Genomic DNA, 27924 nt, shown 5'->3' with positions numbered 1-27924 from the left:
TTATAGATGATCATTTATTTGTCAGATGGGCCTTAACATTTTTTTTAATGTACTGTTAAGTGGGCTGGGGAAATAATTTTTCCCTTTGGGATTATTTACATTTGGGTTATTTTGCCATAGTGGATGCTGTATAAGGTATTTATTTTTTTATTGCTGTTCTTTTAATGTATGGGTTTTTTTTTTTTTTAGAATGTATATGTTGTCTGTTACCCGCCCTAGGCATTTTTGAAAGGACAAGTTAAATATTGAAATAAATAAATAATTGCCAAGAAGTGAAGTCAAAACTAGACATCAACTGTGGCCTTTGAAATTAGGAAGACTAGATGGGCCCTGCATGTCTCATATGTTGGTATTCCATGTTTCACACCAATGAATCATAGCAGGTTTGGCAATTTCTCAGTTTAAAAGCAAGTTAATACAGCTCTACTAAAAAAAAAACAACCCTTTGTCAGCATAAAATGACAGCAATTGATCAATAGGGGAAATATGATGCTAACATTAATGTATTGTGCATAGTGAACTTGATTCTGACATGGCTATTCCCCCTGTGTTTTCTTTCTATCTTTCATCTGCTCTCTGATGCCAGGAGGAAGATTTGTGCTCTGATTGGACTGAGCTGGAATCAGAAGATGGTTGCAAATGCATTTGATGACAAAGTTTGAGGTAAAATTGAAGTTTCAAATACTTATTTTACCCTAAATGTCATACTACATATTCACAGTTATTTTTTTTTTCAGATATATGGAAGAGATGCTTCACAGTAAAAAAATCTAAGGCACTAGTGCTTTTCCTCAATACAAGAATATTATTATAACTCTTTCTTCAAACATCTTTCACATACCTGACCAATTCCCAACCAATCAGCTAGATCTCTAGCATTTGCTAGGGCTGTGGATAGACCAACAACTCTTACACTCCTTTCAGTGTGTGAAGAAATGAAGTTGGTTCGAGACACGATGACCTCTAGTACAGGGCCTCTCTCATCCCCTAGGAAAAAATGGAATGCACATTAATCATACAATAAGGTCAAATGTCAAAATACCAAGAAAGGAAGCAGTGACTCCCAGTTCAACATCTGTGGTCACGGCATAGATGCTCACCTAGCAGATGGATCTCATCTATGATAAGAATGGAAACTTTCTGAACGTAGCTCCTGTTCTGCCAACTTCTGCTGACACCATCCCACTTCTCTGGGGTTGTAACAATGAGATCAGCTTGGGCAATAGCTCTCATGTCGGGAGTCACATCACCCGTTAGTTCTACAACTCTGCAGTTGGGAGAAAAGGATCACTGTTTTTCATTATAGAAGTGCCAAGGTACTATCAAAGAGTTGTCACCTTTCACATGCAAGATATCCTCAGAGAATAACAGTGAATGCAATTTACAGCAGCATCACTCAGGAAACATCAGAGTCGACTACATGCTTTCCCACAAGAAGCAGCAGAACATAAGGCCAAAGCCCTTGAATGACCTGCGATCTTTCACTCTTTTCCATAGATGAATCCACACAGAGATGTACAAGAGGAATGCCATTATTATATGTTTTTAAATGATGGCGCAGAGCAGGAAAAGGTTTCAGAAGGAAATATATTCTGTTCATTATACTGACATGAGGTTAATACAAGGGTAGAAATGAAGTTTTTATATTCGTGTAAACAGTGATGATTTCTTCTGTCAAAACATATCCATGTCCTTCCCTCAAGTAGAAGTGCATTTCCTAACCATGTATGTTCGTTATGCTTTTCATACAACCACAGTTTTATATATCCATTTAACATCTTCTCAGCAGGGATATTCCTACAAGATGTCTCTCATCTTTGTAGGGATAAATGTCATATTGTAAAAATTAAGTACTCTACCAACAGAAAATTACAAATGATTTGTAATAAAATATTAAAATTATTCTACAGTAATTACTTAAAAAAATTAAAATGTAAGAGAAAAATGTTAGAACTGTGAGTACAATATTAAAAAAACCTGAACTATGTTTTGGCAGCTAATTTACATCCCTAAGCTGGGCACCTATTTTCAGTCAGACTTAGGGGCCTAAATATGCACCTGAAAATTCACCTAAATTTAGGGGTCTAATACTGAAAGTTTTAAATTTAGAATATCTATTCAGTTGCCTAGATTTAGAAGCCTAAGCGAGGTGTCCACTGCTGAAAATCAGTGCTGAGAGCCTTAACCTTTTTTCTCCACCCTAAATTCATCCTTATAGCTGCCCACCTTTTAGGTTCCAAAATTTAGGGGCCTAGTGACATTAGGAGCCTAAATTTAGACACATAGGGCCTGATTTTCAAAAGTATTTACACGCTTAAAACTGGGTTTTACACATATAAATGCACTTCACTCCTGTAAGTAGGCTTTTCAAAATTGCTACAATACATGCCATTGAACTGTCAATAGGTTTTACCTGCGTTAAATATACTTAATATGGGTAAATGGCTTTTGAAAATTACTTCAATAGTATGTTACATTTACATGCGTAACTTCCTTTGAAATTTCACCTGTTAGCCTTAGTAAATTTTTAAAAGGACCAATTTAGGAGCCTAACTCCCAAACTTAGGAAAAGTCAGCCTCTGTATTTTAGAGAATAAAGAGCATTAAGTACACAAGTGAAACACAGTGAGCAAATACACTGTTTTGACTCTAGCAATGAAAGCAGAGAAGTACATTTAACAGATAAAAATGCATTCACCTACAAGCCTGCCCTTGAATGCATGTTTCCTTTTAGTATGGTGATTTATTTAGAAATTAACATTTTGCAGATTTTCCAGAGTGAAGCTATTACCGAGACTAATTGTCTCAACGAGTTTGTCTCCTCTGGGGCTAAGATAAATCTCAGGAGAACAGAGCTGTTGCACCAACTGGCCTTCTCTTATGTCTTTACGTAATAAATACACAGGCATTTGGTGAATCTGAGCTGTCACTTTAAAAAGATAACATTATTTCCTGGGAATTCATACAGCCATACTCCTCTCATGGTGCATGAATCAAAATTTCAAGCACCCTCGGGGTTTGAAGGCTATTAAAATGTGAGGTCTGTTGCCACGGTTTCAGAATGAGGATCTGCTGTACCAAGGGTTCAGAACACATTCCTAGTGGTACTACGTCAAGATTTTAAGATAATACACTAAGAACAAAAGACAGGCTTTGGATCACTACAACAAAATCTAAAATATTGGAATGACTCTTTCATAACAGAAAACAGAGTTGCTTACCTGTAAAAGATGTTCGAGGGCAGCAGGATATTAGACCTCTTACATGGGTGACATCATCAGATGGAGCGCCGAGGTGGAAAACACATGACAAAGCTTCTAGAACCTTTACTAGGCACATTGAGTATGCCCTATACCACATGTTCACACGGGGTCCCTCTCCAGTCTTGTAACAAGGAATAATAATTAAAATAAAAAATAGGATAAACCCAACTCCATGGAGTGGTGGACAGTTTTGTGAGGACTAACATCCTGCTGTCCTCAGAGAACACCTGTTACAGGTAAGCAATTGTGCTTTCTCTGAGGACAAGCAGGATGTTAGTCCTCACACATGCATGAATCCCTATATACAGGCTGCTCCCCAACACAAAAGGGGACCAACAGACACCTAACTAGGCGTCAACGGGCACAATAACGGTGCTGTTGGTAACAGAGGGAGAGACAACCTGAACCCAAGCAACAGGCCCTAAGTGGGAGAGTTGGGTTCTACACATCAAACAGGTTCAGAAGGACAGATTGGCTGAACCAACTATCGCGTCAGGCATCCATATCCAGACAGTAATTAGATTTGAATGTGTGGAGAGAACTCCATGTTGCAGCCTTGTAGATCTCCTCCATGGGAACTGCTCACAAGTTGGCCACCGATGCTGCCATTGTTTTGACAGAATGAGCCTTGACATGATCCCCAAGATGCAGTCCCACCTGGGCATTAACAGAAGAAGATGCAATCTGCTAGCCAACTGGATAGTGTCTGCTTGGCAATGGCAATGCCCAACCTATTCTTAAGTTGGCTGGACTGTCTATGGCCTTCTGTCCGCTCCAAATACAAGGCTCAGGTTTGCCTGCAGTCCAAACTGTGCAGTGCTTGTTCGTCTTGGTGCAAATGGGGCCTGGGAAAGAATATTGGCAGGACAACTGACTGGTTAAGATGGAAATCTATCATCACCTTAGGCAGAAACTTAGGGTACGTACGCAAGACCACCCTATCATGATAGTATAAGGTGGATAAGTCATTAAGGCCTGGAGCTCGCTGATCCTGTGCGCTAAACAGACCACCACCAAAAATAAGACCTTCCAGGTCACAAGTGTGCAGCAGCCTAAAAAGAGCTTTCGTCAGCTGAATTAACATCACATTGAGGTCCCAAGACACAGAGGGAGGCCTTAGAGGAGGCTATAATTGAAGCAGGCCCCTCATAAAGCATACAACTATAGGCTGTAGGCTGTACATAGATGGGCGTAGCATCTACACCTTGGAGGTAATCGCCAATTGCACTGAGATGAACTGTAACGGGGTTGGTTTTTAAGCCAGCTTCTGATAGGTGTAGAAGGTAATCAAGCAGTTTTTGTGTGGGGCAGGAGAACAGATCTAGAGTCTTCTGCTCACACCACATGGAAAACCTTCTCCACTTCAGTCCATAGGACTTTCTAGTGGAAGGCTTTCTAGAAGCTACCAGAATCTGAGACACATCTTCTGAGAGATCAAGCAGTTGCAGAATTAACCTCTCAACATCCAGGCTGTGAGCGACAGGGCCTGAGGTTTGGGATGCTGCAAACTGCCTCAATCTTGAGTGATGAGATGTGGGGAAGAACTGATCAGTTTCTGGATGGACAACTCTCATAGGAGTGGAAACCAGACCTGTCCCGGCCAATGAGGGGTTATGAGAATCATAGTCCCCCTGTACTTGTGAAGCTTCAAGAGAGTGTTCGCCACTAAGGGAATCAGAGGATACTCATACATTAGACCTTTGCCCCAAAGACGGGCGAGGGCATCAGAGGCTGGTTTGCCGTCTGACCTCTACAGGGAGCAGAACTGAGGTACCTTCCTGTTGGGAATGCAAACAGATCTACATTTGGGCTCCCCCAGGGGCAAAATATCTGATTTACTACCCCCTGGGGTGCAGGCTCAACTTAGCCTGTATGCTACCATGTTCTTAGTCCCGGCCAGGTACATGACCCTGAGCACCATCCCGTGGGACAGGGCCCATGACCAGATCTGGACCACTTCCTGATACAGGAGGTATTTACCCGTGACTCCCTGCTTGTTGACATACCACATAGCTACTTAGTTGTTGGTATGTATCAGGACAACTTTGTTGGACAGCTGATTTCTGAAAGCCCATAGCATGTACCTGATCACTCGAAGCTCCAGGAAGTTGATTTGATAAGAGTATTCAGAAGCGGACCAGAGACCCTGGGTGCTGAGCTCATCTACATGAGCTCCCCACCCCAGGGTGGATGCATCTGTGGTTAGGACAAATTGGTTAGGGGGGACTTCGAAACAAGCTCCCCATTCCAGATTTGAAAGTACCTGCCACCAGGACAATGAGTCCTGGAGAGATGGGGTGACTCAGATGTAATCCTGGAGGCTCTGAGTGGCCTGTGCCATTGCAAACTCAGGATCCTCTGGGCTCTGCACATGTGTACATGTATATTCTCCTCAGAAACATACTTTTATTTATCAGATTTGGCAGAGTTTAGCATTTAGAAAATAACAATTTCTGTCTCTAACATCCTGGCCACTAAGCATTAGTTTTCCCTAAAGAAAGTTCTGTATCATGGATGGTTTCACACATGCTATAAAGCTTAGCCTGCTAAATATATTAACACTTATGTCTAATTTACTTACCCCTGGTCCCAGCTTCAGGTGATACCTCTTTGTTCACCTCTGAAGCAGATGAAGGCTGGAGGTCTGGAGAATGTGGGCAGAGAAGCTTGCTTCCTGGGTTTGGTACTGGCAGAGTAGGCAGGCGGTCCTGGAAGGAGATTTGCTTCTGGCTCTGATACTTGCTGGCTATCTGGGTTTGCTCTTGCCCCTCACTATCTCAGATTCCATGTCACTCTTCACACCTGAGCAGGGGGTCTCCTCTCTCTGGTCTCCTACCCCGGTCTCTTGGCCACCCTTAATCTTTTCTCTTCTCGATAGCATTGACTGCTGGTTGGCTTCAGGCTCCCCTTTCTTTCCCTTTCCATGTCACTCTTAGAGTTCACTCTTAGGGTCCGCACTCCCCAGCCTCCAGGGGCCCTTCATTACTTTCTGGGTCTCGCTCGCTTCTTCTTCTCCCCCCCCCCATCGCTTTATACTTCCCAGCTGATAAATATGCATAAGCTCCTGCATAATCATGTTGTAGTTGAAGGGTCTTTACTGCATTGCAGGTCTTTTCCCCCCTTTCCATTTCTTCAGGTGGGTTCTTGCCACTTTGCAGATCTTTTTTCTCCTCCCCATTTCTTTGGGGGGAGAACTGCCAAGTCTGTATGCCAAGCTGTGTGCCAAATTGTTTTTCTCCATCTCCGACTGCCCCCCTTTCTTCCAAGGGTGGGGGGTCTTTCTGATCTCTGGATCTTGCCTTGGGTGATCCCTGACTCCTGGCTTATGAGCTTAGGTTGTATTGACCTTCTCTCTGCTTTTTATTTAAACAGGAACTTACAAATAGGCATATTTTGATAAGGTATCCTTCAGTGTATCAGGGCAAAAGTTCTTCTTTTTCCACTGAGCTGTGACAGTGCTTTTGGGACCTGTCAGTACACTGGCCTGTACATTTCTTGGCTATTATGATTCATATTTGGTGATTCAGTGGTAAAACATGAGATATCTCCCTACAGGAGTGACATGGACGGTATGGCCCAACAACTTCAACATGTGCCAGGCTGACACCTGCTGGCTCTGTTGGATCTCTGCCGTGATGGTTGTCAAGGTGATGGACCTTTGGCGAGACAGGAAGGCCTTGGCCTGAGCTATATCTAAACAGGGCTCCTATGAAGTCCAACTGAAGTGACGGGCTGAGATGGGATTTTGGGTAGTTGAGAACAAACCCTGACTCCAGCACCCAAATGGTCAAACACGTGGAACCGGTGGCCCCTGCCCGAGACATGCTCTTGACCAGCCAATTGTCCAAACACGGGAAAACATGTGCCACAACCACAGCCAGGCATTTTGCGAAGACCTATGGGGCTGGTGCAAGCCCAAATGGCAACACCCAGTACTTAAAGTGCTGTTTTCCCCAAGACAAATTGGAGATACTTCCTGTGACCGGGAAAGATCTCAATATGTGTGTGTGTGTGTGTCCTTTAGGTTGAGGGAGCATAGTCAATCTCCTGTTTGCAAAAGGGGATCAAGGTGCCCAGGGAAACCATCTTGAATTTTTCTTTTTTTAGAAACCTGTTCAAAGCCCTTGGGTCTAAGATGGGATGGAATCCTCCTGTTCTCTTTGGAATTAGGAAGTACCTGGAGTAGAATCCCCGCCCTCTTTGCCCTGGTGGTACAGGCTCGACCGCTCTGGCCAATAAGAGGGAGGAGAGCTCTGCTAGTAGTACCTCCTGATGTGTACTGGCCCCCAAAATAGGCAGGGAGGGAAATTTGGTGGGACACCCAATAGTTTCAATTGGTACCCCTAACGGACGATGGACAGAACCCACTAGTTCAAGGTTATACTGACACCGGTTCTCAAAGAACCGCAGCCTTCCCCTGACTGGAGGGTCCATCATCCCAGGCACAGGCACCTGGCTTATGTTCCCTACGACCCAATCAAAACTCTGTCCCTGGAGTTGATTGAGGATCCAGTTAGGGCTTGGGGACTCTCTGCTCCCTGGGTCTGCTGCGGGAGCCCTGATGGAGTTGACAGGAATGAGGATGCGGAGGATAATACTTCCTTTGGCAAAAGAAAGACTTCCCTGGGCCTGGTCTTGCCGTCCTCTTGGATGAGAGAATGAGTCCAGACTAGCAGAGAGGTGTTGGAGGGTTTCGTGGTAGTCCAGAAGTTGGGCCACGGCATCCCTTACCCTATCTCCAAAAAGATTCTCTCCTGTATCTGGCACGTCAGTGAGCCGTTCCTGTACCTCTGGTCAGAGATCCAAGGCCTGCAGTCATGGCATTTTGTAGGTGCCGATTCCTACTGCAGAGACTCTCGATGTAGTCTCGAAAATATCGTAGGTTGCATGGATGTTGTTGTTCCTGTACTCCAGGCCCTTATGCACCTGCTTCCAGATGTCCCACAAATGCTGGCTCATGTAGAGTTGGTAGGCGGCGATGTGGGCAATAAGCATGGTGCCTTGAAAACCTTTCCTCCCAAGAGTGTCCACTGCTCTATGGTCCTTCTCCAGGTGCACCAAGGAATGAGGCTGAGAGCGCTTGGCCCTCTTAAGGGTGGATTCGACAGCTGATGCTTATCGAATCTGACAGCCTTCTGGACAAGGTAAATCGTGTCTGCCTTCTTATTGATGGGAGGCAGTGTAAGGGGGAGGGGGGTGTTTCCATATCCTCAGCAGCAACTCCTTAAGGATCTTGTGTACTGGGACTGCCACAATATCCTTAGGATCTGAAGCATTAATTGCCTGGCATCCTCTTCCATCAACAACTGAAACGGGAAGGCTTCTGCCATCACCCTCACAACCCTGCGAAAATCAAGTCCTCAGGTTGAGACTTGCTTTGCTCCTCTGGAGAAGGATCTGAAGGGAGGACTCTTGGAGCCCTCAGAGGAGGACTCAAACATCATTCTCCAGGGGTCATAGGGTTCCTCATCCTCACTGTAGGCCTAGTTGCTTGGCCTACATCTAGAGATGTAGGTACTGGTAGAACGGGATGGGAGTCGACAGGCCTTGGCATCGCCGCCGGCCTCTGTGGAGCTTCCTCCTTGGAGGAGCCAGCGATGACCACCATATTGGTAGGGGGAGACCTCAGTGCCCCACTGGGCACCGAAGCTCTCCCAGGAATTGAGGCCAACTGGGTCGGTAATGCAACGGTGAGCACGTTGAGCTTCTGCAGAAGCAGTAAAAAGACGAGTGGCTCAGGGTCTGATGCCATCAGTGCCACAGAACAAACTCTGTAGTGCCCGGCCCACTAGTTGGACTCATTGCTCCAGATCCTCCTTGAACATCGCCGATGCCAAGACCTACTGGGAGGAAGGAGGGGCAGCCAGATCTTCCTTGGACCCTTGAGGTGGATCGGTGACAGGCATCAGGACTGGTGGAGACCATCGCGGAACCCCAGCATCAATGGAGGCTTGGCTCTCCTTATTGCAGGGTTGCTTCGGGGCGGCTTTATGTGGAAAGCTGGTGCATCCCAGACCAGCATCGTGCAATGAAAGAGACCAGTGCCAATGCTTCTTCGGCTTCCATTAATGCTTGGCCCAGTCCTTCCCCGGTGCAGAGGCTGATGTTAAGTAACCCGATGTTCTCGGCCGCAGAAGATTGACAATAATTTGTCTCCATCTCCCCTGTCTGCCGATAACATCGATGGAACTGACGTTCCCACCAATATCGATGGCTCGGTGTCCATCTGTGCAGCTCCTTGGTCTTTTGATATTGATGCTGACGATGCCTCAGACTTCTTAGACCCGAAGATTTGCTCCATCTTGTCGATTCAAAGACAACGTCCCTTCGGGGTGATCTGGGCGCATAAGCAGGAACCCCGGACATCATGCGATGTCCCTAGGCAGAGGACTCATCTCAAGCAGATCCATAAAAGATATGGTTCTTGGGCACTGAGGGCATCATCAAAAACTGGATGTGGCCAAGATGGATGAAACAAAAAAGCATCAACGGAAGACAACGGTAGCGGGGCGTCGATGGCCGGCGGGCACCAATGCACTGCCGCCATGGGGGAAATCAATCACGAAAGGAAACTTATCTGAGTCGCCAAAAACCCCGACTAGGAGATACTACGGGAAGGCAATAAGATGGACATGGAGATGGGACAACAAAAATCACTGCAAAAAATGCGAGAACAAAGAATTTTTCCACAAAGCCAAAAATTAGCCAAAGTGAGCTCACTTACATCACAATGCTTACAGCTCCGTGGAAAAAGAGAGACTGGAGAGGGACCCCGTGTGGATGCATAGTTCAGGGCATGCTCAATGTGTTTAGTTAAAGTTCTAGAAACTTTGACATAAGTTCTCCGCATTGGGACTCCATCTGATGATGTCACCCATATGTGAGGACTACCATCCAGCTTGTCCTCGGAGAACAGGTTATTACACCTTAATTATATGTTATTTTAAGAAATTGAATATTTTTATTAGCAGAAGGGAAGACTCGATCCAGTGAGTAATCACTGACAGCAGAACCCAGCTAGAAGTTCCATCAGAAGCAATATCCTGTAAGGCAGGGACAACTAATGCCAGATGTGTGCAGTCATTTGGTATTAGAGCCACTTACCATTAACTCTTTCTGCTGGGAATGCTCTCCCTCATTAGTGATTGTTATATAAATATAGAATCCACCTCCCCCCAGTTAGCACCAACACTCACAAACTCTCAATTTCATTTCATGTATTTATTACAACTTTACATTTTTAAGATTTTTGTTGCACCGTTGCTAAACATTCTTTGAAATGTGTCCCGAAAAATCAAAAGGATCTTACTTTTTGCCAAGTTTTTCTACAATTCTAACTTTCCAGTCTTCCATTCTCTCGCGCACCAGTGCCTTAAGGGGAGCAATGTATACAGCCTAAACAAAACACATAAAAGCAGGCCAGTAAGTCAGTCTTATCATAACTGTACATGAAATATTGTAATTGATTAAGGGATAGATGTAATAATTGGACATAAGTAGGGCAAAAGTGCAAAGAGCCAGCAAGTAGGTTTGCTTGTACAGTTTTTTTTTTTAAAAGAGAGTGTCTTTCGCCAAAAGCTTTCATTTCCCTCAAATTCTGAAATGGTAAAAATTCCCCAGAAAAAATTATGCAACCCAAAACTTGTCCAAAAAGTATTTAATTCTGCCTAATCCTTAAATGCAGCCTTTTTGGGGAAGTTCCACAGCGCATTTTGCACAATTCTTTGCTTTCACAATTTCTTCTTTGCAATTTTTTCTCTCTACCGTAGTTTCCAGGAAAGCTAAGTTTTGGGCAAAAGATATCCTACTTCAAAAGCATGTAAGTAAACTGATTTGCAGGCCATTTTTAAATTTTTTTTTCTTGTTTTTGCTTTGGTGACTATCATCAACTGTTAGAAAAACAGCGAGTGGTCACTTAACTCTTTACTTAAGTGCTTAAGTTTCAGGCAAAAATTCAGCTGAAAATTCCTTAAATCCGGTGCAACATTTAGGGCTGCAATTCAATTACTTAGGTTTAGTCACCTAATTTAGGTGCCTAGTGATAAAGATTAATGCTAAAGCATCTAACTTTTATTTCTCATCCTCACTCTGCCCAGACAGCTGCATACTTTTCAGGCACCTAGATTTAGGCAGCCATAGTCAATTTTCAGAGGTTGATTTAGGTACCTAACTCCCTAAGTTAGTCTCCTAAACTCTGAAAAACTGATCTGAGGGTTTTCTCAGAAAAGAGGTGTTTGGAAGGGATGGGGAAGAGACCAGACTGGGGGCACTGTAGAGGTTCTTTCTGAAGATCTGGGGCACATTAATTTGCATGCAGTGTTCATAGTTCAATGTTGGAGGTTACGGGGTCAAAGATTAAGATGGCCTTACTGAAGATTTCCCACAAAATTCCAGTTTTCTATGAAGTCACTGAGGGGCAGTAATTAGACTAGTTCATACCTCATCACTGCTTCGAAATACAGTGACATATAGGTGTCTGGTAGGAACATAACATCCCACCTTGCCTGCAATATAAGGATAGCAGGACCTTAACCCTATAAAATCCCTAAAATGAATTCATACATTTTTTAATCTCTTGTGTACTGAATGGTTATAAAATCTCCTACAAAAAAGATCTGACCCCAGTGTTCTGGGGAAGAACCTTATAAATGATCTCTTGAAAGCTCCCAAAAGGAAAGAGAGAAAATGTTTATTTCATGGGCTCATTGTCCCTCTTATTTACTAGTAAAGGTGCCACCTCTGTCTTGGGGAACAGGAGTATTTGACCCCACCACATCCTCCTAACAGGAGGGATGTGGCAGGGTCAAATACACAAAAAAAACCATTTTTGTCTGTAACAGACTCATCAAAAGAAATCTGAGTGCATATCTGTACTGGACTGGACACTCAGAGGTTAATATTGAAAAGGTTTGTCCAGGTAATTTTGAGTTACATGGACAAAACATGTTATTTGAGTATTTCCCCCCCCCCCATTTGTTCAGTTCAATTTTGTCCAGGTAACACAAAATTTAGGTGGATAAAAAGCAGTTATGGAGGTATTCTGGGGCCATAGTTAAACTCTAAACTGATGCGCCTGATATCCAGCACTACCCGGATAAAGTTCGCCAGGTAAGTCTGGTTGGAAAAATACCTGTCCTAAAGTTGCCCCAATAACTTTACCTGTATGTAATAGAACCTTTATGTTACTCTGAGTATCCGTGTAAATTTATCTAGGTAACTTTCTCTGGCTAGCTTTCCTGCTCAATGGCCCACTGAATAGCGACCTCTCAGAAGATTGCTAACCTGATGTTTCTTGGTTTAACTAAGTCAGCCTGCTGTTAACTTGCTCTCTATGTACTGTCTTACAATACATAAAGGAAGTAACTTTGTGAGGTGTTTCTTGTTAATACTGTCTTACCTATAGTGATTTTACTTGTGTACACAAATGCTATTAATAAAATAATTTTATTTACTGAATGCTAGTTTTGACTTGCTTTTCAAACTACATTTTGTTTTGCCAGAGCTTGCAATACAAAACATGTTAAGCATATTTCTGCAAACCTTAGAAGTTGGGTACTTATTGAAGATTCTGAATATGGCCAACTCTGCTGCTAGCGTCTTTCCGGAGCCTGTGGGAGCTCCAAGGAGAACATTGGAGTCAGTGTGATAGAGTGCATGGAAAATCTGCGTCTGAATGGGGTTGAAATGAGTAAATTTGTACAAGGCTTCATATTCTCGACATCCCAAAGCAGTGATGGGCAACGGCTGAAGATCCAGGAGCTCTATAATAAAAAAAACATATGGTCAGTAATACATGCACTAAAAAGTGCCATCTGTAGAAAACCTGATTTTTTTCAAGATGAGATTTACCCATGAATCTACATCCATATTGAAATGCTTTTTGCTTGTTGGAGAACAAGGGTATCTTTTTAGTGAGACTCAGCCTTGGATTCCACTAACTCTAGTATATGGAATGAGCAATGTTCATTTTTCAAGGAAGGTTTATTAAGTATCAGTGCATATATGTCAAAAATAAGTTTATGTACAGTTTCACATATTTATTAAACACAGTTTTCAATAGAAACCAGATCCATTTGTACCAGATCTAATTTATTCAACTCTCAAAGGAAGGGGGAAAATGAATATTCACAGATTTGGACACATAGGGCCTGATTTTCAAGGACATTTACACGTAAAACTGGGTTTTACATGTTTAATTAAATTTACTCGTGTAAGTGGGCTTTTGAAAATCACTGCAATATATGTCATTGAATATGAAAGGAAATTCCATAGGAAATTCCATAAAACAGGAGCAGCAACATAGAAAGCACGCTCCCTTGTCTCAGCAGAGAGCTTGTTTTGGAGATGGTATATTCAAGGGGCCTCTCTGAGACAAACTGAGGACATGTGGGATGGTACAATTGTAACAGCACATTTTCCCATGGCAGGGAATCTGAAATGATCAGTTTGTGAATCATCATAGCAACTCTGAACTGAAGTCTTAAGCCAATGAAGACTGGAGTTATATGATCTCTGTAGCTCTTTTCTGAAATAAGGCATGCAGCAGAGTTCTGCAGCAGCTTCAATGCCTTTTAAGGGCAAAACTGGAACTTGCACTACAGTCTGAAAATCAGAACAGTCCAGAAGATTCCATAAACCACGGAGAACACGAAGTTTAAAAATTCCAGATTTTACAACAGATTTGATATAACAGTGAAACTTTAAGTTACAGTCATTACCTGTGTGAGGAGGATGCCTTTCTGGAAGAATGAGGTGTTGGAAGTTGATGATGCACACAGCTTCTGCACCTAACCATCTATCAGAGACAGCTCGGATGTAGTATTGGGAAGGCAAGGGTTCAAATATCGGTATCGTGAACACTACCAGCTGAGCTTCTTTAGTCACAACCTAAGAAAACCAGAGTTAAGAGTGATTATCAATTTCTGTACTGGCAAACTTGTGATAAATTGCACTCATGAAGGCATCTTACATGTGCACATATGATAAGACCACAAAGTAAAGACAGACACCTCAATCTATGTATATCTGCTTTCTATCATTGCATTACAGATGGCATTTGCATTGAGAAATGTAAAAAAGGATAAAACTCCAAAAGAAATTTTTATCTGCAGGGCATTTTCTACATTATGAAGATAAAGGAAGAGAGAAATTCTTTGGCTTTTTTTCTCTTTAAGAACGATACAATACTAGTTTGGCCGTCTATGCAAGCTGCAGGAAGAACATGAAAACAATTTCACAAACTGGTAACACACCGTGCTGCCTTTTGTACTGTGGCAAAATCTTTAATACTACTACAGAAGAATGAATTACAAAACATCAAAATGCATAAAACCTAACATGGCATCTACCCAGATGACTACAAAGGACTGCTTACATTTCACAATGTGATATATATACAGCACTATTACATGAATTAAAGATTTATTTTATCTATCTGTATGGAACACTACAAAACTATACAAGGACAAAGAGTACATTTTGCTTTACACAGATACAATCATGGAAAATAATAAAACGGTCCATCTAGTCTGCTTTTCCTTTCCTGCTGCAAGATCATAAACCAATACTTCCCAAGCAGGTCCTGGCTAGCCAGTCTGGTTTTCAGTATATCTGCAATGGATATGCATGAGAGAGATCTGCAAGCACTGCCTCCAATGTATGCAAATCTATCTCATGCATATTCATTATGGATATCCTGAAAAACAGACTGGCTAGGGTGTACTCCTGGACTGGCCCGAGAAACACTGCCATACACCCTTCTTGATTCTCTGTCTTATTGTAACATTCACTACCTCACAATTAAGGATCTTATATGCTTATCTTACTATTTTTTGAATTCTTGAGCAAAATATTGTGGCTACTATGTTAGTCCACCTAAAAATGTAGAAATAAGGCTCAACAAGGAAGATATAGAAAATACCTCCTTACTGGAGTAACTTATTGCATTTGCAACTAGCTTTTGAGAGATGTGCTTTTATCAGGTCTGATGAGGGGAACAAAGCTCTCAAAAGCTAGTCATGATGTATTAAGTTAGTTGTAAGCAACCCTGTTTACTGACCCATATTTATTGAGTTCTGATACTGCATTTGCCTCCACCACCATCACTGGGAGGCAGATCCATGTATTCATGATCCATTCTGTGAAAAAATATTTCCTTTGAGCATCAAATCAAGATCATCTGTTCTTGAACTTTCTTTCCACTGAAAACATTTGTGTCTCTTGTGCATCACTCATATCCTTGAGGTATTTAAATGTCTCTATCATATCCCCTTCTATCTCTTCTCCTGTACGGTAAACATATTGAGGTCAAAGGATCTCATTTCATATGGCTTACAGTGCAGACTCTGCATCATTATGGTAACCCTTCTCTGAACTGCCACTAAACTGTCATCTTTTTGCAGATGTGGCCTTCAGAATTAGGTATCATTCTCCAGATAGAGCTTCACCAATTATTTGTATAAACACATTATCATCTGCTTTTGTTCTACTGGTGGTATGTACAAAAGTCCTCTGCTTTTGCCACTGTCTTGTTGCACTGTTTTGTACCAGCTACATAAGTATCCCAAACTCCCTCTCCTGTACATAAGGGCCTCCCCCCCCCAACATTCACTTTTTTTTTTTATTTCTGTTACCCCAAATGGATGACTTGCAGCTCCTTTACATTAAATACAGACTGATCATTTGTCATTTTTTCAACTCCACTTGGAGTGTCCACTCTAGGGAGATCTTATTTCTGCTTTTCAGGCACTTCAAAGTGGATTACATTCAGGTACTGTGGGTCTTTCCCTGTCTCCAGAGGGCTTACACTCAGAAAGGCCAATGCAATATAGTGCACACAGATTTACTTGAGGTTGGGTGCGCAATCATAGCGTTTGATGCAGTAAGGAGGTTGATGCATGCATAACGCGAGTCTTAAACAAAGTGTATCAGATAACGCCCATCGCATTTAAACTGCATGCAAACGAAGACATTAGCTATTAGCGCCCAATGCAGGAAAATGTGACCAAAGGCTAGGTGCCCAACTCACATTTTTTTACGCCAGAAAATTAACTCCAGCTCTGGAGATAGAGTAAATTTTCTTGCCGTCAAGGGCTCATGAGAAACATAAAAAATGTGGTCCCTTGTGTTGCGATAAATGTGCCCCTTGTATGGTAGGATACACACTCCTGTGGACTTACTCTAACCACATAGTCAGTGAACACTGAACTAAAATATTTTTTCAGTTTATTAGCTTTTTCTACGTCAATATCTACACATTCTGTCTTTTCTGCCTGTCTTAAAATCTCTGCACTTTCACTAACATACTTTACTATTTTAACTATTTTTTCCTCTTTATTTATTTCTGTATTGCACAATATCAAATACAATTATTCAGTGCAGTTTACAGCAAGACAGTCATAATTTTATAGATGAACATAAAACATCAAGATCATAAAATAAAGTAAAACCAGCAGATTAAGATATGAAAAACAAACTAATCAAAATGCCTGGCAAAAATAAAATGCGTTAAACTTTTTTCCTAAAATTGAGATACTCCTCCTCAGTTTGGGATGCACTTGATGAGTTCCATAACGTAAGGCCTGCAAAAGAGAAGGTTATAACCTACATCTCTGCAATCTATATTCATAAAAAGGGGGAACCATCAAGCAAATTCTACCCCTGTGAACAAAGCTGACGACTAGCAACATACGGTTTAAACAAACTGCTCCAACAATAATCACTCGCTCCATAATATATCTTACGCTCTATAGATATCATTTGAAACTGAATTTTGTGTTCAGTTGGCAATTAATGTAACACCTTTAATTCTAGAGAAATCTCTTCAGAAACACTGGATCCAGTAATTATTCCAGTAGCTGTATTCTGAACCTGTTGCAAAAATGTTAGTAAAGCTTTATGTAACCCCAAGTACAAGTTTACGGAACACTAACACTTGTAGAATCGTTCTAAAATCATTAGGCGACAAATAACATTTTAACTGTCTGACCATTCACAATTTCATCTTTGTAATTTGCACCGTCAGGGAAAGCCTGCCTCAAAAGGATTTATGAGTGTAAAAGTAGCATATATCATAGCAGTTTTCAAAAGCCCATTTATGCGCTTAAAGTGCACTTGCACATGTAAACCTATTGGCAATTCAATAGCATAAAACATAGCAATATTCAAAAGCCCATGTACACACATAAAACCCAGTTTTAAGCATGTAAATCCTTTTGAAAATTATCCCCTAAGTGAAAACAAATGTTGCTTACCTGTAACAGGTGTTCTCACAGGACAGCAGGATGTTAGTCCTCACATATGGGTGACATCACAGGATGGAGCCCAATCACGGAACACTTTTGTCAAAGTTTCTAGAACTTTGACTAGCACCTACTGGGCATGCCCAGCATGGCACTAAACCTGCAGCTAGCAGGGGTCCCTCTTCAGTCTTGTTTAAAGCTACAGGAAGTGCCGAAAAAAAAATAAGAAAACATAATGAATCCAACACTGTGGGGTGGCGGGCGCGTTTCATGAGGACTAACATCCTACTATCCTGTGAGAACACCTGTTACAGGTAAGCAACATTTGCTTTCTCACAGGACAAGCAAGATGGTAGTCCTCACATATGGGTGAGTACCGAGCTGAGGATGTCTGAGAAATGCAGCAAATGTATCCAGATGTGCAATGGGCACTAGGACTGGGATGAAATTTGGTAGAGGGCATCCTGAACCCTAACGGGCAGGTGGAAGGGTGTTGCTACGTCAAGTTGCAAAAAGGTTGCGCAAAACAGACTGGCAGAAGATGGAATCTTGTCTTCCGGCCTTGTCTAAGCAATAATGGGCTGTAAAAGTATGGAGAGAACTCCAGGTAGCAGCCCTGCAAATGTCAGGAAGCGGCACCGAGTGTAGGTGTGCTACTGAAGTCGCCATGGCCCTCACAGAGTGTGCTTTAACGCGGTCTTGAAGTGGAATGCCTGCTTCCTGATAGCAAAAAAATATGCAGTCCGCTAACCAGGAGAAGATAGTCTGCTTACCCACAGGCTGCCCCCAATTTGATGGAATGGAAAGAGACAAACAATTGAGTGCTTTTCCTGTGGGCAGCTGTACAGTGTAGAAAGAATGCTAGAGCCCGTTTACAGTCAAGGGTATGCAGAGCCTGTTCTCCTGGATTGGAGTGGGGCCTGGGAAAGAAGGTAGGTAGTATAATGGACTGATTAATGTGAAACTCCGATACTACCTTAGGTAAGAACTTTGGGTGAGTGAGGAGTACTGCCTGGTCCTGCAGAAGTTTAGTGTAAGGCGGCTAGGTAACTAGGGCCTGTAACTCACTAGCTCTGCGAGCAGATGTTATTGCCAAAAGAAAAATCACTTTCCATGTGAGATAGCGAAGATCACAGGTTTGGAGAGGCTTGAATGGTGGTTTCATGAGCCAACCCAAAACCAGATTGAGGTCCCAAGAAGGGGCCGGAGGACACAGTGGAGGCTTGAGGTGAAGCAAGCCTTTCAGAAAACGTGCTACGAGGGGTTGTACCAAAATAGGAACTTCCCTGACACCTTTATGGAAGGCGGCCACTGCACTGACATGCATTCTGATCCAGGAAGATTTTACACCTGATTCTGACAAGTGCCATAGATAGTCTAGAAACTTTGTGGTGGAATAGGTAAAGGGATCAAGGGATTGAGAACACCATCATGACTTTAACCTGTTCCATTTGTAGAGGTAAGTCTTTCTCGTGGAAGGCTTCCATGAAGCAATCAGGACACAGGAAATTGGCTCCAAAAGGTTAAGTGGCTGAAGAATTAACCTTTCAACATCCAGGCCATCAGGGACAAAGCTTGAAGACTGGGGTGGCGTAGGCACCCGTCGTTCTGAGTGATCAGAAGCAGGTCCTTTCCCAAGGGAATGTGCCTGTGAATGGAGAGATCCTGAAGTATTGGAAACCAGACTTGGCGAGGCTAGTAAGGTGCTATCAGGATCATGCATCCCTTGTTCTGACATAACTTCACGAGAGTCTTTGAGAGAAGTGGAAGTGGAGAGAATGCATATAGGAGACCGGTTGCCCATGAGAGGGAGAATGCATCTCTTCGCTGAGAGTGTCGGCTGCGAGTGAGGAAAAGTTCTCTACTTTGCGGTTTTGAGGTGACGCAAAGAGGTCTATGCGAGGATAACCCCAACGTTAGAATATTGAGTCCGCTACTGTGGGGTTGAGGGACCACTCGTGCAGATGGAAAATGCAACTTAGCTTGTCCGCCAACACATTGTCCACTCCCGACAAGTAGGGGGCCTTGAGGTACATCGAATGGGAGAGGGCCTCCGCCCATATCTGTGCATAAACGTCAGCTTACTCGAATAGTGTGTGTGTGTATATTTTATTTTACTTTACCGCTATTAGATTGCAACAACAGAGGACCAGACTTAAGTGTTAATTTATCTTATAGCTGATATACTTAAAGTAGACATGACTTATCACAACCACTAAATAATATTTAATATGAAACTATGTTACAGTATTTGATGGCACCTGTTTAGTTAATATAACTCAACACATTTAAGTTTGAAATTATGTGCCTTATTGTGAACCGTTGTGACGGCAACTAGCTTAATGACGGTATAGAAAAGATTTTAAATAAATAAATCAAATTTTCTGGGACACTCCTCCTTGCAGGGCTATAAAAGGCTGCTCCTTCCAGGGCCTTGTGTGGGTGTTGGTAGTTGGCATTGGTGGTACTGTTTGTGATTGCTGAGTGGTGTCTTTTGTGCTGCTTATTTATGCCTTGCTGCTATCCTATCCTTTTGTCTGTCAGAGATGGGTCTCTGTAAGCAGAGGGCTGTGAGTTTGATTCCCACTTATGGAGGGAGGTTGAAAGTGGGTACTAGTCAAGCTTTAATAGCCACTGTTATTAATTGCATCAGTGGCATGGGATCTTCTTAAGTGTTTGGGTAATTGCCAGGTTCTTGTGGCCTGGTTTGGCCTCTGTTGGAAACAGGATGCTGGGCTTGATGGACCCTTGGTCTGACCCAGCATGGCAATTTTCTTATGTTCTTATGACTGAATCTTTAGAGTGCATCTGCTTGTCTGTCTGTCTGTTTTTTTTTTTTTGTCTGCTAGGTTCTTGAAAGAGTGGAGTAAGTGTTTGTGGCTGTGGTGAGAATGGAGTGACAGAGAGGAGGGTGTGAGTAAGGGAGAGGATAAGTATGACAGGTAGGAGAATGGTGATATACTGGATACGAGTGTGCAAACTGAGTTGGTTGAGCACAGCCAGGGAGGGGAGATGATGTGGGAGAGGGATGTGCATGACAGGGTATAGCTGGAGGGGTGGTGGTGGAAAGAAGGCATGTGGAGGTGCCACAAGAGTGGGAGGGGGAGCTGGGAGGGGGAACAGTGGTCAGGAAGGTAGCATGCCAGCTGTGTCATAGAAAGCATGCTTCATCTCCTGCCTCTTTGAACACTGCTGTGGACTCATTTTTTCATGGCCCTCGGTACTTGGCTAAAATGCTTGGAGAATGTTGACTGGTCCATACCAGACACTACAGTCTCTGTGTTCTGGAATTAGCTTGTGATGATAAAATTCAAGGCACTGAGAAGCTTGACCAGGTACGGAATGGCATGTCCACACTCTGATAGAGGATCTATGATATCTCTGATTTCCTCATAGAGACTGAGAATAGTCCTGGAGCTCAATCTATAGGTACACACCATATCAGTCTTTGGCATTGTCCTCGTGCAAAATATCTGCTGCCTGCATGTCCTTCTGCAAGTGGCTTGAGCCAGGACAACCTGCTCCTTCTCAGGACCTCCTTTCTTCTTCAGCAATGAATTGTCTTCTCTCAGCCTCCTTTTCCCTCTCTCTGCCACGCTGTAAGGCTTCTGTCACCGTTGTACTTTGGGTGACCCGCAAAATGTACCATACCATCAGAAAAAAATGCACATAAACCATAATTACACACAAAAGCCAGCAATGGAGTAAAATGGTCACCAGACATGAGCTTTAATTTTACTCCTGCCGCAAAAAAACCCCGTGCTACCTGTTCTCCCTGCTAGCGTGGTACTTTCAATTGCCTGTAAATGGCTAATAGCCTCCTTTACATGTTATTTGCATCAGCTCGCGCTAAACAGGCACAGGTTTTTGCACGGTTAGTACATGGTTTTCTTCGGCGCAGTACTACAGACGAGTTAGATTTGCGCAGGAAAACCCATGCAAAAACCCATGGCTGGTTTATTGCGGCTTATTACATTGGCCCCGAAGTCACTTCACTCTCCATTGCCTCAGGTACAAATTTAGGGCCTGATTTTACTAAGGCTTTTTTCCCATTCTTTGTCTAAGGGAAAAATGATTAGTAAATGAGGCCCTTAGACTGTGAGCCCTCTAGGGACAGGGAAATACCTACAGTACCTGATGTAATCTGCTTTGAAGTATCTGAAAAGCAAAATATATATCAAATAAATAAATGCTAACCTATTCGATCACATCCATTTTGTAAAGTCTTCAAGGCATTTCTTAAACAAATCCTGTCAAGGGTGTAGGGTGTGTTTAAAATCTGCTGCTGCCGTGTGACTCAAGAACAAAATAAGTGCTTGCTAATTGTTTAAATAAGATGGATGATGAGATTCTAAGTTTATATCTCGCATCCATGAATGTGCATTCATGTTCTCAAGGCCATGCAGTTATGAGAAAATGAATGATACCAGGGCATGGTAGCAATGGGGAAAAGATGTGTCTATTAGCTCTGTATCACCCCTTCAATACAAAAAAAGGCCTTCAAAATACAACACTCCTGCACAGACCCCAGTACCCCTGCTGTTCCTGTAACACATGAAGGGGCCGATGCAATAAAGTCGCGAAGAAAGCGGGTGCTGAACAGTCAGCGCCTGCTCTCTTAACGCGCCCCAGGCGTCGCTTGTGCGACCCTAGAGCCTCCTTGCTAACGTGAACCCAATCGGTTTTCGTGACTACCACAAAAACCAATGCCGATAAACCCGGCATCGGTTTTCGTGACTACCATTCGCTGCTAAAGAAACCCGACGCCGATAAAGTCGGTGTCAGTTTTTGTGATGGGTCTAACTGTCAATTTTTATTTTTTTTTACTTTTATTTCTCATCGCAACGATACTAAGTAGGAGGCAGTACAGAAAAGCAGTTTTTTCTGCACTTTTTTTTTGATGTGCCCAGCTATTAACGCTTGCTCCAGGCAGGCGTTAATAGATGACAATTAAATGTGCATCCGAGACGCACTTTTTTTTTCCATCAGAAGTGAATGCCTAATAGCCTCATTCATATGCATTTGTATGTGATGATTGCTATTAGATTCACTCTGCGTTGGACGCCCGTTGAATATGCGCTAATCCCCTTATTACATTACGGGATTGATTAGCACTTGTTCTACCCCCTTCCGACTGCAGATTATTAGTGTGCTCAGCTCAGCGCACTGTATTGCATCGGCCAAGGCTACCCAGAGCTCCTGGAAGCTTACCTGATCCCCCCTACACTTCTTCATAGGAAGGAGAGGTGCTTACTTCATGCTGTCTTACCCAGTACTGGCAAAAATCACACCATCTCCCCGCCAACTAATGGTTTATTCACATGCAAGAGAAAGCTTGAAGCAGGCATGACATGGGACCATTTTGACAGTAAAGAACAAGAAATTAGGAAGTAAATGGTTCAGGAAGGCCTTGTGCTGGGAAGGTCTAAGAAGTGGGTGGCCTTGTTACAGATAGCTCACATTTGGATTATGAATTTTGGGAAGATGGAAAGGACAGAGTTGGCAAGAGAAACTGGCCCTAGTTTGAAGGAAGTAGATCTATTTTATGGGTTCTGCTAGGTACTTGAGACCTGGATTGGCCATTGTCGAAGACATGATGCTGGGCTCAATGGACCTTGCTCTAATCCAGCATGGCAATTATTATGAATGCTCTTTCCCTCTTTCTCTTTTCATATTCTGCTCAACTTCTTAGATTGGGGCAGGAACATCATATTTGAATATTTATCGCCATTGTAAAATGTTATATATATATATATATCTAGCAGCACTATTAAAATGCTAGTTATTTAGAATCTTCCTCTGTCCATCTAATTTGACTGTAAGCTCTTTGGGACAGGGAGTCTCCTCTCACCCACTACCCGGCATCTCTCCCTTTCTTGCTTCCCCATGCTATCTCCATATTGCCCAGCAACTCACTCCACTCTCATCATCTCGCTCATTCCTCCCACTCAAAGCTGGCTGATCTGTAATACTCCCTTACTTCCAAGTACTCCTACCAGTGATGATTTCCAGTCAGCAGAGTACTCCCTCACTCCCTCCTCTGATGTCTCAGTCTCAGCACAGGCTCCTTTGGCAGCAGCAGTATCAGCAGATAGCTACAGAGCTCCCATCTCCTGCTTACGGCAGTGGCTCCCCCTTCCCCGAAAATACCTGCATACCAGGCCCCAGAAAGGAAAATATCTTTGAACTTTTTAGTTGTGGTCACCCCGAGATTCAGTGTGGCGGGGGCCCACACACACACATACACCTTTCTTTCTCTTTACCCTTCCCCACCAGGGATGCCCCTCAGTACTCTCCCCTCAATCCCTTCCCCCTTCCCTAACCCCTTGCTAGACATCTCATTTCCCCTCTCTCTCGCTCCTCTTTGCTAAGCATTTCACTCAGCAGAGAACAACCCTTTGCTTCTTGCTTCTTTCCCAGGCAGCTTGCATTGAATGGGAGCAATTGGACAGAGCTATATCAGGAAACAAATTATATCGTACCTATAGGGAGGATCAACTTGGTGGGGGTGTGGCACTTTATGTCCGGGAGGGTATAGAGTCCAACAGGATAAAGATCATACAAGAGACTAAATGCTCAGTAGAATCCATATGGGTAGAAATCCCATGTGTGTTGGGTAAGAGTATAGTGATAGGAGTATACTACTGTCCACCTAGACAAAATGGTCAGACAGATGATGAAATGCTAAGAGAAATCAGGGAAGCTATCCAATTTGGCAGTGCAGTAATAATGGGAGATTTCAATTACCTCAAATTTGCTGGGTAAATGTAACATCAGGACTTGCTAGAGACAAAGTTCCTGGATGTAATAAATGACTGCTTCATGAAAAGAAGTTGGCTGTAGAGGCAAAAACTCAGAGTAAAAACTTTTTAAAATATATCCGAAGCAGAAAGCCTGTGAGGGAGTCAGATGGACCGTTAGATGATCGAGGGGTTAAAGGGGCACTTAGAGAAGATAAGGCCATCGCAGAAAGATTAAATGATTTCTTTGCTTCGGTGTTTACTGAAGAGGATGTTGGGGAGGTACCCGTAATGGAGAAGGTTTTCATGGGTAATGATTCAGATGGACTGAATCAAATCACGGTGAACCTAGAAGATGTGGTAGGCCTGATTGACAAACTGAAGACTAGTAAATCACCTGGACCAGATGGCATACACCCCAGAGTTCTGAAGGAACTAAAAAATGAAATTTCAGAACTATTAGTAAAAATTTGTAACTTATCATTAAAATCATCCATTGTACCTGAAGATTGGAGGATAGCAAATGTAACCCCAATATTTAAAAAGGGCTCCAGGGGCGATCCGGGAAACTACAGACCGGTTAGCCTGACTTCAGGGCCAGGAAAAATAGTGGAAAGTGTTCTAAACATCAAAATCACAGAACATATAGAAAGACATGGTTTAATGGAACAAAGTCAGCATGGCTTTACCCAGGGCAAGTCTTGCCTCACAAATCTGCTTCACTTTTTTGAAGGAGTTAATAAACATGTGGATAAAGGTGAACCGGTAGATATAGTATACTTGGATTTTCAGAAGGTGTTTGACAAAGTTCCTCATGAGAGGCTTCTAGGAAAAGTAAAAAGTCATGGGATAGGTGGCGATGCCCTTTCGTGGATTGCAAACTGGCTAAAAGACAGAAAACAGAGAGTAGGATTAAATGGGCAATTTTCTCAGTGGAAGGGAGTGGACAGTGGAGTGCCTCAGGGATCTGTATTGGGACCCTTACTTTTCAATATATTTATAAATGATCTGGAAAGAAATATGAAGAGTGAGATAATCAAATTTGCAGATGACACAAAATTGTTCAGAGTAGTTAAATCACAAGCAGATTGTGATAAATTGCAGGAAGACCTTGTGAGACTGGAAAATTGGGCATCCAAATGGCAGATGAAATTTAATGTGGATAAGTGCAAGGTGATGCATATAGGGAAAAATAACCCATGCTATAATTACACAATGTTGGGTTCCATATTAGGTGCTACAACCCAAGAAAGAGATCTAGGTGTCATAGTGGATAACACATTGAAATCGTCGGTACAGTGTGCTGAGGCAGTCAAAAAAGCAAACAGAATGTTGGGAATTATTAGAAAGGGAATGGTGAATAAAATGGAAAATGTCATAATGCCTCTGTATCGCTCCATGGTGAGACCGCACCTTGAATACTGTGTACAATTCTGGTCGCCGCATCTCAAAAAAGATATAATTGCGATGGAGAAGGTACAGAGAAGGGCTACCAAAATGATAAGGGGAATGGAACAACTCTCCTATGAGGAAAGACTAAAGAGGTTAGGACTTTTCAGCTTGGAGAAGAGACGACTGAGGGGGGATATGATAGAGGTGTTTAAAATCATGAGAGGTCTGGAACGGGTAGATGTGAATCGATTATTTACTCTTTCAGATAATAGAAAGACTAGGGGGCACTCCATGAAGTTAGCATGGGGCACATTTAAAACTAATCGGAGAACGTTCTTTTTTACTCAATGCACAATTAGACTCTGGAATTTGTTGCCGGAGGATGTGGTTAGTGCAGTTAATATAGCTGTGTTTAAAAAAGGATTGGATAAGTTCTTGGAGGAGAAGTCCATTACCTGCTATTAAGTTCACTTAGAGAATAGCCACTGCCATTAGCAATGGTTACATGGAATAGACTTAGTTTTTGGGTACTTGCCAGGTTCTTATGGCCTGGATTGGCCACTGTTGGAAACAGGATGCTGGGCTTGATGGACCCTTGGTCTGACCCAGTATGGCATTTTCTTATGTTCTTATGGAGCAATTGGTTCAGGAACCAACAAGAGAGGGAGCTATTTTAGATTTAATTCTTAGTGGAACGCAGGATTTGGTGAGAGATAACGGTGGTGGGGCCACTTGGCAACAGTGATCATAACATGATCAAATTTAAACTAATAACTGGAAGGGGGACAATAAGTAAATCTACAGCTCTAACACTAAACTTTCTAAAGGGAAACCTTGATAAAATGAGGAAAATAGTTAGAAAAAAACTGAAAGGTGCAGCTGCAAAGGTTAAAAGTGTTCAACAGGCATGGACATTGTTTAAAAATAGAATCCTAGAGGTGCAGTCCAGATGTATTCCATGCATGAAGGAAGGCAAAACGATTACTGTCATGGTTAAAAGGTGAGGTGAAAGAGGCTATTTTAGCCCAAAAAAAAATCCTTCAAAAATTGGAAGAAGGATCCATCTGAAGAAAATAGGATAGAACATAAGCATTGTCAAGTTAAGTGTAAAACATTGGAAAGACAGGATAAGAGGAATTTGAAATGAAGTTGGCCACAGAGGCAATCACATAATAAAAACATTTTAAAATATATCCGAAGCAAGAAGCCTGTGAGGGAGTCAGTTGAACCATTAGATTACCGAGGGGTTAAAGGGGTTCTTAGGGAAGATAAGACCATTACAGAAAGACTATATTAATTCTTTGCTTCCGTGTTTACCAATGAGGATTTTGGGGAAATACCAGTTCAGGAGATGGTTTTCAAGGGTGATGAGTCAGATGAAGTGAACCAAATCACTGTGAACCTGGACGATGTAGTAGGCCAGATTGACAAACTAAAGAGTAGCAAATCACCTGGACTGGATGGTATGCATCCTAGGGTACTGAAGGAACTAAAAAATGAAATTTCTGATCTATTAGTTAAAATTTGTAACCTATCATTAAAATCATCCATTGTACCTGAAGACTGGGGGGTGACCAATGTAACCCCAATATTTAAAAAGGGCTCCAGGGGCAATCCGGGTAACTACAGAACAGTGAGCCTAAATTCAGTGCCAGGAAAAATAGTGGAAACTATTCTAAAGATCAAAATCATAGAGCATATAGAAAGACATGGTTTAATGGAACAGAGTTAACATGAATTTACCCAAAGGAAGTCTTGCCTAACAAATCTGCTTCATTTTTTTTGAAGGGGTTATTAAACATGTGGGTAAAACTGAAATGGTAGATGCAGTGTATTTGGATTTTCAGAAGGCATTTGACAAAATCCCTCATGAGAGGCTTCTAAGAAAACTAAAAAGTCATGGGATAGGAGGCAATGTCCTTTCGTGGATTAAAAACTGGTTAAAAGACAGGAAACAGAGAGTAGGATTAAATGGTCAATTTTCTCAGTGGAAAAGGGTAAATAGTGGAGTGCTTCAGGGATCTGTAGTTGGACCAGTGCTTTTCAATATATATATATAAATGATCTGGAAAGGAATACGACGAGTGAGGTTATCAGATTTGCGGACGATACAAAATTATTCAGATTATTAAATCACAAGCAGATCATGATACATTACTGGAGGACCTTGTAACACTGGAAGATTGGGCATCCAAATGGCAGATGAAATTTAATGTGGACAAGTGCAAGGTGTTGCATATAGGGAAAAATAACCCTTGCTGTAGTTACACGATGTTAGGTTCCATATTA

General features: G+C 42.5%; 1 protein-coding gene across 8 annotated transcripts in view; it reads right to left on the bottom strand.

Moving 5' to 3' along the window:
- ASCC3 (activating signal cointegrator 1 complex subunit 3) overlaps positions 1–27924 on the bottom strand; it is a 1498074-nt gene that overhangs the window by 305525 nt on the left and 1164625 nt on the right. For all 8 annotated transcript variants that reach the window (XM_029595357.1, XM_029595354.1, XM_029595356.1 and 5 more), the window contains 5 exons: positions 13982–14150; positions 12804–13024; positions 10573–10658; positions 1101–1267; positions 842–987 (listed from right to left, as the gene is read on the bottom strand). In XM_029595357.1, coding sequence (XP_029451217.1) covers positions 842–987; positions 1101–1267; positions 10573–10658; positions 12804–13024; positions 13982–14150 — 789 coding nt within the window. The remainder of the gene's footprint in view (positions 1–841; positions 988–1100; positions 1268–10572; positions 10659–12803; positions 13025–13981; positions 14151–27924) is intronic.

The sequence above is a fragment of the Rhinatrema bivittatum genome, chromosome 3 (assembly GCF_901001135.1).
Source record: "Rhinatrema bivittatum chromosome 3, aRhiBiv1.1, whole genome shotgun sequence".
Classification (NCBI taxonomy): domain Eukaryota; kingdom Metazoa; phylum Chordata; class Amphibia; order Gymnophiona; family Rhinatrematidae; genus Rhinatrema; species Rhinatrema bivittatum.
Note: the sequence above shows the minus strand (reverse complement) of the source record. Positions and strands in the feature narration are given on the sequence as shown.